At 39.2% G+C, this 13,411-nt stretch overlaps 1 protein-coding gene across 1 annotated transcript in view; it reads right to left on the bottom strand.

Moving 5' to 3' along the window:
* The window catches only part of OTOG (otogelin), a 98,685-nt gene that overhangs the window by 14,774 nt on the left and 70,500 nt on the right, over window positions 1–13,411 (bottom strand). Inside the window, exons 40-42 of the mRNA XM_074401184.1 lie at window positions 3,964–4,147; window positions 1,328–1,548; window positions 1,031–1,169 (exon numbers count right to left, since the gene is read on the bottom strand). Of these exons, the coding sequence (XP_074257285.1) occupies window positions 1,031–1,169; window positions 1,328–1,548; window positions 3,964–4,147 (544 nt within the window). The remainder of the gene's footprint in view (window positions 1–1,030; window positions 1,170–1,327; window positions 1,549–3,963; window positions 4,148–13,411) is intronic.

The following is a 13,411-nucleotide window of genomic DNA, read 5'->3' as shown; positions in this document are numbered from 1 at the left end:
AGTAGATATTACGTTGTGGCCCAATATACACAAGCGTGTAGAACAGTGGTCCTCAAATTCAACTACACAAGAATCCCTTGGGAGTTTTTGAGGTACCATTGTAGGGAGCCCACCCCGGGCCAACTGAATCTCTGATTGTGGGGTCCATGCATTTTCAAGTTCCTTGAGTGATTTCAAAGAGTATTTAGGTTGAAAATTGCTTCTTTATAAAATAAAAAATCTCTTTTACAAAACAACACTTGAACTTTCTATGAGCGATACACACTGGTATTTTTTATTCTATTGTATTGTATTTTTTTTTTAAAATGCTGGTGCTGACCCCTAAACTGATTTCATTCTAAGTTGGAATCCACAGTTAGAAGAACACAACCCAAGAGGACTTTTGCCTTTTTACTTGTCATATTGTGGGTGTGGCCTTCCTGTGAGCCGATCCCAGCCTTTCTAGATGTGTTCACATTTATAAATCAAGCTACTTTTCCCCAGGTCACCCCTGTAGACCCCACCAGTCAAACCTAATTGGGGGAGGAGGAAGCAGATCTCATCTCCTTTCCTCAGGAAAGAGGGGAAAGACTGCAAGAAGAGAAAGATGAGCAAAAAAGAAGCAGAGGGAGCTAAGATGTACTGGACGGTGTCTGGAGGGTGGGGGAGGCCTCTGTGAGCACTCGGCACACTCTCCCCGACAGCCTCAAAACCACCCCGGGAGGTGGCGATGGCTGCAGACTCCACTTTCAGAGACGAGATGCAAAGAAAGCAAATACTAAATAACCATACAATTACTACGTGCTAATATATTCATATGAATTATAATAAAAGTGTTCATTAATATAAAAATGTATATACTTTTTAATATAAAAATTAAATATAAATTAAACATTAAATATTTATAAATTTACTAATGCAATAAATAAATGCATGCATGAGTAAAGCTGGGAAACTGTACATGAATTTACATCTGGGAGCCTTTTCCCAGTTTAATGGAGGATGGGAGCAATAGTCACAAAGGAGGGTCCCCTTGGCCCCCCAAACTCACGGCAGTAGTCAGAACGCCGCCACTCGATGCACACGTGAAATTTGTGGCACATGGCCACGTACACAGTCAGGGCCACGCAGGGCTGCTGCACGTACTTGGTGTCCCGGATCCACAGCTCACAGAACGACTCTGGAGACACCTGGGCATATGCATCAGGCAGCGCTGCTTACTATGATGCCACACCAAGACCCAACTCCTCCCCTCCCTGCCCAGAAGGAACAATGAGCCTCTGCAGGTAGGTACTGCCATCCCCAGTTAGCCCAGGAGGTGTCCCCAGTGGACCCAGTTGGCACATACAAAGCGGTGGCAGGCACTGAAGGTGCGGTTGGACACCATGCGAAGGCAGGGAGAGCAGTCAGTTGTGGCGCAGCTGTCTGGGCGGAAGCGGGTCTGGCCCACCGAGGTCAGGGAGCTGGGCACCTGCCAGCTGTCCAGAAAGGGAGCAGGGTCCTCAGCCCCACCCACCACCGAGCCATCCTTCAGGGTGAGGTCATTGGCTGCATCTCCATCACAGATACCTGAAAGGGGCCAAACAATCCCAATAGCCACAGATCGTCACTACCACTCTCATGTCGTCAGCTCTCACTTTTTGTATTCTTCACAGTTCTTTGAGGTCAATAACAGCATTATCTCCATTTTATAGGTGAGGAAAATTAGGTGAAGGGAAGCTAGCAAACCTGCTGTGAAACAAAATGTCTTCATTCTTAGGAAACACACATGTATTTAGGGGTAAAGGGATACAATGTCTTGAAGCTATCTTCAAATGGTTCTGAAAAATGCATACACACACACACACACACACACACACACACATATATATAATGTGCATGTAAAAATGTATGCACACAGAGAGAGAGAAGGAGAAAAGCAAATGGGGTAAAATGTGAAAGACTGGTAAATTTGGGTAAAAGGTATATATTACCTTATACTATCTTTGCAAGTTCTAAATGTTTATAAGTTTTGCTACATTTCAGCAAAATATAAAGCTACCCCCCAAAAAATCTGCTTTAGCAGTGACTGCTAGCTAATTACAACTGTTCCCTCTTTTTCCTGGGCTGTCAGTGTATTTTTCCCAGACGCCCTTGCAGCTAGGTGAGATCATCTGATTGCGTCCCAGCCAATGGCATGTGAGTGAAGGTGATGAGTACCACCTCCAGGCCTAGTCTATAAAACCTTCCCAACTGCCTCCTCTCCTGTGAATTTGGAAACTCATGTTAACATGGCAGAACCAGAAGATAGAGGGTATCCGGATCTCTGACTCATTATTATCCATTTGGGAACTTACGTATGCCAGAAATAAGCTTCTGTTGTGTTAAGGCACTGAGATGAGGGTAAGGGTGAAATTTATCTGTCCCAGCTTTTAATGTGACCTAAACTTCTGGTCTCATCTCTCACACACCATCTATGTGCTCCAGCCACACACTTTCCTGCCCACAACTCTGCTCAAGCTGCTCCCTCTGCTTGAAATACTTTCTCGGATGCCCTTCCTTCAAGGATGCCTCAGATGCGCCACCCATGACCTTCCAAAATCTGTGTAACAGTCCCTGGCTTGCAGGTCAGCCTTTCACAAAAGATTGTAGCTCTTTGAGTACAAAGACTCATTTTCTTTTAGATTCTCATTTATCTCAGCACTCCCCCAAGTTTTTCTAGCAGGGTTCCCAGCTATCAGATGTTCTATCAAATAAAATGGAGATATAAATGATCTGACTTCTGCTTCAACACCTCTAACCACCATTCTGTGAATATAAAGCATGATTAAAGGCAAACTCTCATATCTTATTAATGGTCCCCATAGTCACACTTTGGGTCTTGGCTTTAAGTCAGTGAGGGGTGACACAAAGGTATCCTAGGGAGGAGTTGGCTCACCAGGGTACTGCTGACCACAGTGCTGTTTGCTGGGAATGAAGAGAAGAGAAGGAAGAAATGGTGAGAAAAAGACGATGGCAGTGATGGTGATGGTGGTGGTAGCGATGGTGGTGGTGGTGGTGGTGGTGGTGGTGGCATGTGTGTAAGAAGTGTTCAGCGTAAGAACAGAAGCATCATAAAACAGGAATTTTGTCTGTTTTGTTCACTGTTTTATCCCTAGTGCCTGGTACATGGCAAATACGCGTTGAACAAAGGAAAGAATGAGCAAGGAGCTGACCCGCATGTGTTAGTGCATGTGTAAAGGGCCTTTTGAATGCAGAGGGGCATGAATGTGAATGTGTGAATGATCACCAGGGCTGCAGGTGGAGGATGTAGGGTGTATGTGTGTGTGCATGCATGTGTCATGAGTGTTTCTAGCTCACCCATAATAACAATCATGGTAGCCTGTCATGGAGTGCCCCATGAGTGTCCACATGCTTATGTCCTAGAAATGAGCAGCAGCCCACATCCAGGCTTGTCCTGTCGCTCTTTTCCTTATGAGAATACATTCAATCCCTTAGGACATGCTCTCTGCAATTATGCTGTGGTCTGAAGAGCACTAGTTCTGTGTATTGTGGCAGCTCTGCTGTGTGCCCTTAGCTAAACCACTTAATCTCTCTGAGCCCCTTTTCTTCTTTAGTTCAGTGGGGTTACTAATGGCCATCTCTCAGTGCTGTTGTGTGGATTACCAAGAATAAGTGAGATAAGAGTGTGGAAGTGCTTTGTGAAATGCCCAGGCTCATGCAGATGGACAGGATTATCTAACATTAGGAGGCTGTCAGGGAAGCTAACAGACAGTCCTGGCTGAAGTGACAACTAGGTGAGTCCCTGTAGCCCTCTACTATCTCCCTACTGGCAGCTTTGGCCCCAGGACACAAGACATTAGGCTTCCCTGCCCTGGCAGCTCTCCTGCTCCCACCTCTGGCCTGGTATTCTGTCACAGCCTTTCCTGCTCCAGAAGGAATTATGTCTGGAGGCAGAGGCGGACCTGGGAAACATCCCCTCCCCCGAGCTGGGTCCCACCTTACCGCACAGGCCATGGCCCTGGGCCTTGCTGGCTTTGCTGGCCTCCACGATCATGAGTCCTGAGCTGTGGAGCCACTGGATCTGGATGTGTGAGGGAGTCAGGATCATGTACATATGGCCTGTGTCCTCAATTCTGAACCCATACCTCCTCACAGGTGGCCACACAGGCTGCGAGTCCACAGTCACCTTGGGAGGGAATTCAGTGTGAGCACAGCTTGTCCATCAGTCTATCCATCTATTCATCCATCCATCCATCCATCCATCCATCCACCCACCCATCCATCCATCCATCATCTGACAAAATTTTTTTAGGTATTTGCTATGTGCCAGGCTGTTTCAGGCACATGCAGCCAAATCACAGTCAAAGTGGCATGGGAGGATTCTAAAACTATTTTATGGAAAGAATACAATGAAACAAGAAATGGAACCACAGGAGGCAAGCCGCATCTTAATGCCCAGATAAATACAAATCCAGAGACCTTCCAACCACTCTCTTCTTTCCTGATTCTGTTCTGATAATTTCTTCTGGGAGATTCTCCCTAAATTCCCAGTCTTGGAGTTACATACCCCTGCTCTGGGCTTTCCTCATCTCTGTGCTGACCATTAAGACAGAAAATCTATTTGTTTCCACATCAAGATCTCCAGTGAACTGAGTTTCTTAAGAGCAGATACTATGTCTGATTCATCTTTGAATCCCCAACATCTGCCTTTGGGCCTGACGTAAATCGGGGCTAAATCAATATTTGTTAAATATGCAACACACTCTAATTATCACAAACACTTTAAATTCAAGGCTACAACCTCTATTACATATTATCAAGGTTAAATTTAAATGTACCATGGGTTATTATAATAGTTTTACACTGAAAAAAATGGGATATGAAAAAATTCAGATTTTAAAGTGAATTAACCTCTTCCCTTCAAGATTAGACTGTTTCATCTGTTCCTGAATGTCAAGTGGGCCAATAAAGAAATTATTTTAAAAATTGAAACTTTTCTTGAAACAAATAATAATGGCAACACAACATACCAAAACCTACACGATACAGCAAAAGCAGTACTAAGAGGGAAATTTATAGCTATTAGTGCCTACATCAGAAAAGAAGAAAAACTTCAAATAAATAACCTAACAATGTATCTTAAAGAACTAAAAAAGCAAGAGAAAACCAATCTAAAATTAGAAGAAAAGAAATAATAAAGATCAGAGCAGACATAAATAAATTAAAATGAAAAAATACTAAAGATCAATGAAACTGAAAGTTTGTTTGAAAAGACAAACAAAATCGATAAACCTTTAGCCTGAAAAAAAAGAAAGAAGACTCTAATAAAATCAGAGATGAAAAAGGAGACATTATAACTGATACTGCCAAAATTCAAAAGATCATTAGCAGCTACTATGAGCAGCTATATGCCAGTAGAAGAGAAAATCTAGAGGAAATGGATAAATTTCTAGACACATACACCTACCAAGATTGAACCAAAAAGAAATCCAAAATCTGAAAAGACTAATAACAAGTAGTGAGATACAAGATGTAATAAAACGTCTCCTAATAAAGAAAAGCCTGGGATCTGATGACTTCATTGCTAAATTCTACCAACATTTGAAGAAGAGCGTATAACACCAATCCTACTCACACTATTCTGAAAAATAGAGGAAGAGAGAATATTTCCAAACTCATTCTATGAGGCCATTGTTACCCTGGCCAGGACGTATCAAAAAAACAGACCAGGACATATCAAAAATGGCTGCAAGTCATTATCTCTGATAAATATTGATGCAAAAATCCTCAACAAAATACTCGCAAGCAGAATTCAACAATACATTTTAAAAGATCATTCATTGTTACCAGATGGGATTTATCTCTGGGATGAGAGGATGGTTCAATATATGCAAATAAATCAAAGTGATACATTATATCAACAGAATAAAGGACAAAAAACTTGATCATTTCAAATGATGCTGAAAATGCATTCAATAAAATTCAACATCCCTTCATAATAAAAATCCTTTAAAAACTAGGTATAAAAGGAACATACCTCAACATATTAAAAGTCACATATTGTAGAACCACAGCTAGTATCATACTGAATGGGGAAAAATGAAAAGCCTTTCCTATAACATGAAAAGGATGCCCACTTTCACCACTGTTGTTCAGCATGGCATTGGAAGTCTTACCTAGAGCAATCAAACAAGAGAAAGAAATAAAGGGCATCCAAACTGGAATGGAAGAAGCCAAATTATCCTGTTTGCAGATAATATAATCTTACATTTGGAAAAAAACGAAATATCCCACCAAAAAAACTATTAGAACTGGTTTTAAAAATTCAGTAAAGTTGCAGGATACAAAATCAACATACAAAAATCAGTAGCATGTCTACATGCCAACAGTGAACGATCTGAAAAAAAATCCCAGTTACAATAGCCACAAGTAAAATTAAATTATCTAAGAATTCACCAAAGAAGTGAAAGATCTTTACAATTAAAATTATAAAACTCTGATGAAAGAAATTGAACAGGATACAAATGGAAAGACAGTCCATGCTCATGGATTAGAAGAAACAATGTTGTTAAAATGTCCATATTACTCAAAGCAATCTACAGATTCAATACAATCCCCATCAAAATACTAATGACATTCTTCACAGAAATAGAAAAAAAAAAACCCTAGAATAAATAGGAAACCATAAAAGACCCAGAATAGCCAAAGACATCCTGAGCAAAAAGAACAAAACTAGAGGAATCACATTACCTGTGACTTCAAATTATACTACAGAGATATAGTAACCAAAGCAGCATGGTGCTGGCATAAAAATAAGCATGTAGGCTGGGCACAGTGGCTCATGCCTTTAATCCTAGCACTTTGGGAGGCCGAGGTGGGCAGATCACCCGAGGTCAAGAGTTTGAGACCAGTCTGGCCAACATGGTGAAACTCTGTCTCTTCTAAAAATACAAAAATTAGCCAGCCTATAACCCCAACTACTCGGCAAGCTGAGTCAGGAGAATCACTTGAACCTGGGAGATGGAGGTAGCAGTGAGCCAAGATCATGCCACTGCACTCCAACCTGGGCAACAGAGTGAGATTCTGCCTGAAAAACAAAAGCAAGCAAACAAAAAACAGACTTATACACTAAAGGAACAGAATAGAGAACCCAGAAACAAACTCACACACCTTCAGTGAACTCATTTTCGACGAAAGTGCCAAGAACATACAGTGAGGAAAAGACAGTGTCTTCAATAAATGGTGCTGGGAAAACCGGACCTCTGTATGCATAACAATGAAACTAGACCCTGTCTCTCACCATATATAAAAATCAAATCAAAATCGATTAAAGATTTAAATCTAAGACCTCAAACTATAAAACTACTACAAGAAAACATTGGGGAAACTCCAGACTGGTTTGGGCAAAAATTTCTTCAATAATGCCCCACAAACACAGACAACCAAGCAAAATGGGCAAATGGGATCACATCAAGTTAAAAAGCTTCTGCACAGCCCACCCTCACCACAAATCAACAAAGTGAAGAGACAACCCATAGAATGGGAGAAAATATTTGAAAACTATCCATCTGATGAGGGATTAATAACCAGAATATATAAGGAGCTCAAACAACTCTATAGGAAAAAAATCTAATAATCTGATTTTAAAAATGGTCAAAAGATTTAAAATAGACATTTCTCAAAAGAAGACATACTTGGTGAACATAGATGCAAAAATCTTCAATAAAATATTGGCAAACTGAATCCAGCAGCATATCAAAAAGTGTATCTACCATGATCAGGTAGGCTTTATCTCTGGGATGCAATGTTGGTTCAACATATACAAATCAATAAATGTGATTCATCACATGAACAGAAGTAAAGACAAAAACCAATGATTATCTCAATAGGTGCAGAAAAGGCTTTTGATAAAATTCAACACCCTTCATATTTAAAACTCTCAACAAACTAGATATTAAAGAAACATACCTCAAAATAATAAGAGCCATCTATGACAAACCCACAGCCAACATCACACTCAATGGGCAAAGCCTGGAAGCATTCCCCTTCAAAACTGGCACAAGAAAAGGATGCTCGCTGTCACCACTCCTATTCAACATAGTATTGCAAGTCCTGGCCAGAGCGATTAGGCAAGAGAAAGAAATACAGGACCTCCAAGTAGGAAGAGAGGAAGTCAGACTGTCCCTGCTTGCAAACGACATGATCCTGTATCTAGAAAATCCCATAGTTCCAGCCCAAAAGCTCCTTCAGCTGATAAACAACTTCAGCAAAGTCTCAAGATACAAAGTCAGTGTATAGAAATCACTAACATTCCTATACACCAACAATAGCCAAGCCAACAGCCAGATCGGGAAGGCATTCCTATTCACAATTGCCACAAAAAGAATACAATGCTTAGGAATACAGCTAACCAGGGAGGTGAAAGGTCTCTACAAGGAAAACTACAGAACACTGCTCAGAAAAATCAGAGATGACACAAACAAATGGAAAAACATTTCATACTTATGGATTGGAAGAATCAATATTGTTAAAACGGCCATACTGCCCAAAGCACCTTATAGATTCAATGCTATTCCTATCAAACTACCAATGACATTCTTCACAGAACTACAAAAAAAAAAACTATTTTAAAATTTATATGGAACTAAAAATGAGCCCAAATAGCCAAGGCAATCCTAAGCAAAAAGAACAAAGCTGGAGGCATCAGGCTACTCAATTTCAAACTATACTTCAGGGCTATAGTAACTAAAACAGCATTATACTGGTACAAAAACAGACACATAGACCAATGGAACAGAATACAGAGCCCAGAAATAAGGCCACACACCTACAACTCTCTGATATTCTACAAAGTCACCAAAAACAATCAATGGGGAAAGTACTCCCTATTCGATAAATGGTACTGGGATAAAAGGCTAGCCATATGCAGAAGATTGAAACTAGACCACTTCCTTACACCATATACAAAAATTAACTCAAGATAGATTACAGACTTAGATGTAAAACTCAAAACTATAAAAACCATGGAAGACAATCTAGGCAATATCATTCTGGACACAGGAACGGCAAAGATTTCATGACGAAGATGCCAAAAGAAATTGTAACAAAGGCAAAAATTGACAAGTGGGATCTAATTAAACTAAAGAGCTTCTGCACAGCAAAAGAAACTATCAACAGAGTAAACAGACAACCTATAGAATGGGAAAAATTTTGCAAACTCTGCATCTGACAAAGGTCTTATATCCATTATCTATAAGGAACTTAAACAAACATACAAGAAAAAAAAGCTAATTATAAAGTGGGCAAAGGATATGAACAGACACTTCTCAAAAGAAGACATACATGCAGCCAATAAGCATATGAAAAAAAGCTCAACATCACTGATCATTAGAGAAATGCAAATCAAAACCGCAATGAGATACTGTCTCACACCAGTCAGAATGGCTGTTATTAAAAAGTCAAAAAATAACAGGTGCTGGCAAGGTTGTAGAGAAAAAGGAACACTTATACATTGTTGGTGAGAGTGTAAATTAGTTCAGCCATTGTGGAAACAGTGTGGTGATTCCTCAGAGACCTAAAAATATAACTACCATTTGACCTAGCAATCCCATTACTGGGTATATGCCCAAAGGAATATAAATCATTCTATCATAAAGACACCTGCACATATATGTTCATTGTAGCACTATTCACAATAGCAAAGACATGAAATCAACCTAAATGTCCATCAGTGGCAGACTGGATAAAGAAAACGTAGTATATATACACACCATGGAATACTATAGAGCCATAAAAAAGAATGAGATCATGTCCTCTGCAGGAACATAGATGGAGATGGAGGCCATTATCCTTAGCAAACTAATGCAGAAGCAGAAAACCAAATACTACATGTTGTCACTGATAAGTGGGAGCTAAATGATGAGAACACATGGCATGTACAGGGGAAAAACAGATACTGGGGCCTACTGGAGGGTGGAGGGTGGAGGGCGGGAGGAGGAGAGTATAAAAAAAATAACTAATGGGTACTAGGCTTAACACATGGGTAACAAAATAATCTGTACGACAAAGCCCTGTGATATGAGTTTATCTATATAAGAATCCTGCACATGTACCCCTGAACTTAAAATAAAAGTTATAAAGTAAAATAAAAAATGAGACATCTAAATGGCAAACAGGCATATGAAGATGTTTTTAACATCATGGATCATCAGAGAAATGCAAATGAAAACTATAATGAGATATCATCTTACTCCAGTTAAAATGGCTTTTATCCAAAAGACAGGAAATAACAAATGCTAGTGAGAATGTGGAGAAAAGGGAACCCTCACACTCTTGGTGGGAATGTAAATTAGTACAATCACTACGGAGAACAGTTTGGAGGTTCCTCGAAGAACTAAAAATAGAGCTACCATATGATACAGCAATCTGGGTATACACCCAAAAGAAAGGAAATCCATACCTCGAAGTGGTATCTGCACTCCCATGTTTGTTACAGCACTGTTCGCAATAGCTAAGATTTGGAAGCAACCTAAGTATCCATCAACAGATGAATGGATAAAGAAAATGTGGTACATATACACAATGGAGTACTATTCAGCCATAATAATATGAGACTCTGTTATTTACAACAACATGAATGGAAATGGAGGTCATTATGTTAAATGAAATAAGCAGGCACAGAAAGACAAACCTTACATGTTCTCACTTATTTGTGGATCTAAAAACCTAGACAATTGAATTCATGGACATAAGGGAAGGGTAGTGCAGGGGTTGAGGGAGACATGGGAATGGTTAATGAGTAAAAAAATTATAAAGAATGAGTAAGACCTAGTGTTTGATAGCACAACAGGGTGACCACACTCAATAATAATTTAATTGTACATTTAAAAATACCTAAAAGAGCATATAACTGGATTGTTTGTAACACAAAGGATAAATGCTGGAGGTGGTGCATGTCCCATTTTCCATGATGTGGTTATTACACATCGAATGCCTGTGTCAAAATCTCTTATGTACCCCATAAATATGTACACCTACTATCTACTATATACACAAAAATTAAAAACTAAAAAAGGATTAGGCTGTTTTATTCATCACTTTGCAAATCGTGCAGCACATGAACTATTATGCAGAGGAAGCCCCAGTCCAGGAGTCACAAAGAAAATTTTGTGACCCTAGGAGAGCCCCTGGCTCTCCTAGCCTGAGCCTTTCTATTTGTACAGACAGGGGGTTGGGCTTCATGATCCATGAGCACTCTCTGATTTCTGGGAGTAAACATACATATCTGAAGCCCAGAGAGGAGCCTCACCTGCATTCACAGGACTCTAAGCCCAAGCAAAGACAAAGAACAAAAGGTTAAGAAATAAGGACTTGGACTTCCATTTCTGAGCAAGGTGGAGTAATAGGAACTGACTGGATTTACCCTCTTGCCTTAAATGACCAACAAACTGACTAAATATGTAAAACAACAGTCTTCCAGTGTGAACAGTCGGCAATGCAGGAGAGTGATCCCTGAAGAAAAGAAAAAAAGGAAACAAATGAGGTGAGCCTCATGATTGCTAAAGATTATTACTTAGAGAGTTTGAGGCTACAGTGCAGGGAGCAGGAACCCAGGCAGAGCCTGGTGGTTTCCTAGAGTTTAGAAGACAAGAGATGGACGTTCATAAAGGCCAACGTAGCTAGAGTTTGCATGGCACAGAGAGAGAGAGCGAGAGAGTTCTGAAGCTTTGCAAAATCCCTCTCCAACTCTGTCCTGACGCTGTCCTGAATTTTCAGCTGAATATTGATCAATGTATGCAGGTGAGAAAAATTAACTGAGACTAGAGAAAAAAACACCTAAAAGGAACAGACTTAAAAATCCAGAGTTAAACACAGGGCTGGGAATAGTTGGAGCTACCACCAGCTAGAATAGAAAAACCTTCTAATATGTAGAGTGTAGGGTAGGATATGCAGAAGGGTATTGCTTTAGTAGCAGGGAATTGGTATGTAGGATAAAGAATAAAATCACACTCAGAATAAAGGCTACTTTGGCTTTACCTGACAAAGCTTAAAGGCAAACCTCAGAAGTATCAAACTGTTTCCAAGTAGCATAACTATTACAAAGCTCAAGAATATTTTTTAAAATAAAATGAAAGAATATCCAGCATCCAACAAGGCAAAATTCCCAATGTCTGGAATTCAATTTAAAAAATTGTCAGGCATGCAAAGAAGCAGGAAAATACAGCCTATAATGAAAGAAAAAAATCAATCAGAACTGAGAAATGACACAGTGTAGACGCACAGGGTAGAAAAGGAAATACAAACAATTATTTTAAAAATTGTTTTAACTATATGTGCTCAAGAAAGTAGAGGAAAACAGAAGAACGTGAGATGTTCATGATATAAAAAGACCCAAACTAAACTTGTACAGATGAAAAATATCATGTCTGAGATTAAAACCACTGAATGAAATTTACATGTTCCGACACTATAAATGAAAAGATTAATGCACTTAGAGCAATAAATACTATGTGAAATGAAGTACAGAATTTAAAAAGACCCAATAAAATGATAAACAGAGAGCATAAGTGATCTGCGCGTCAATTTCAAGTATCCTAATACACATGTATTTGAAGTCCCCAAAAGAGAAATGAATTACTAGGCCTATCATAACTGAATTGCTTAAAAACAGTGATAGAAGGAAAATCATAAAAGCAGCAAGAAGGGGTAGAAAAAAATACACTATGTATGAAGGAACAAATAATGAAAGCAGATTTCTTATTGGAAATAAGCAAGATAAAAGATAGTGGAACTTCATAACAGCACTATTCAAAATAGTCAAAAATATGAAAACAGCTTAAATGTCCATCAATAAATGAATGGATAAACAAACTGTAATATATACATACAATGGAATATTATTCAACCATAAAAATGAATAAAGCATTGATACATGCTTTAATGTGGATGAACCCCCAAAACATGGATCTCAGTGAAAGAAGCCAGACACAAAAGGTCAGATATTGTCTGACTCCACTTACATGAAATATTCAGAATAAGTAAATCCAGAGACAAAATGCAGATTCGTAGTTGACAGGGCTTGTGGGGAGAGGTGAATAGGAAGAAACTGTTTAATGGGTATGGGGTTTCCTTTTGGGGTGATGAAAATGTGTTGGAGCTATACAGAGGTGATGGTTGCACAACATGGAATTTATTAAATGCCATGAATTATTCACTTTAAAATGCTAATTTTATGTCATGTCAATTTCTCCTCAATAAAAAAACAGTATCAAAGTCTTTTAAAGGACTAAAACAAAAAAAATCAGCCTATAATTCTATATTCAGTGAAAATATTTCTTTAAATAAAGGAAAGACCAAGACTTTCCAACATATAAAAGCTGAAAGAATTTATCACCAGTAGATGTGTACTACATGAGTGTTAAAGTCTTTCAAGCAGAAGAAAAATGATAAC

This window comes from Saimiri boliviensis, chromosome 6 (genome assembly GCF_048565385.1).
Source record: "Saimiri boliviensis isolate mSaiBol1 chromosome 6, mSaiBol1.pri, whole genome shotgun sequence".
NCBI classification, from domain to species: domain Eukaryota; kingdom Metazoa; phylum Chordata; class Mammalia; order Primates; family Cebidae; genus Saimiri; species Saimiri boliviensis.
Note: the sequence above shows the minus strand (reverse complement) of the source record. Positions and strands in the feature narration are given on the sequence as shown.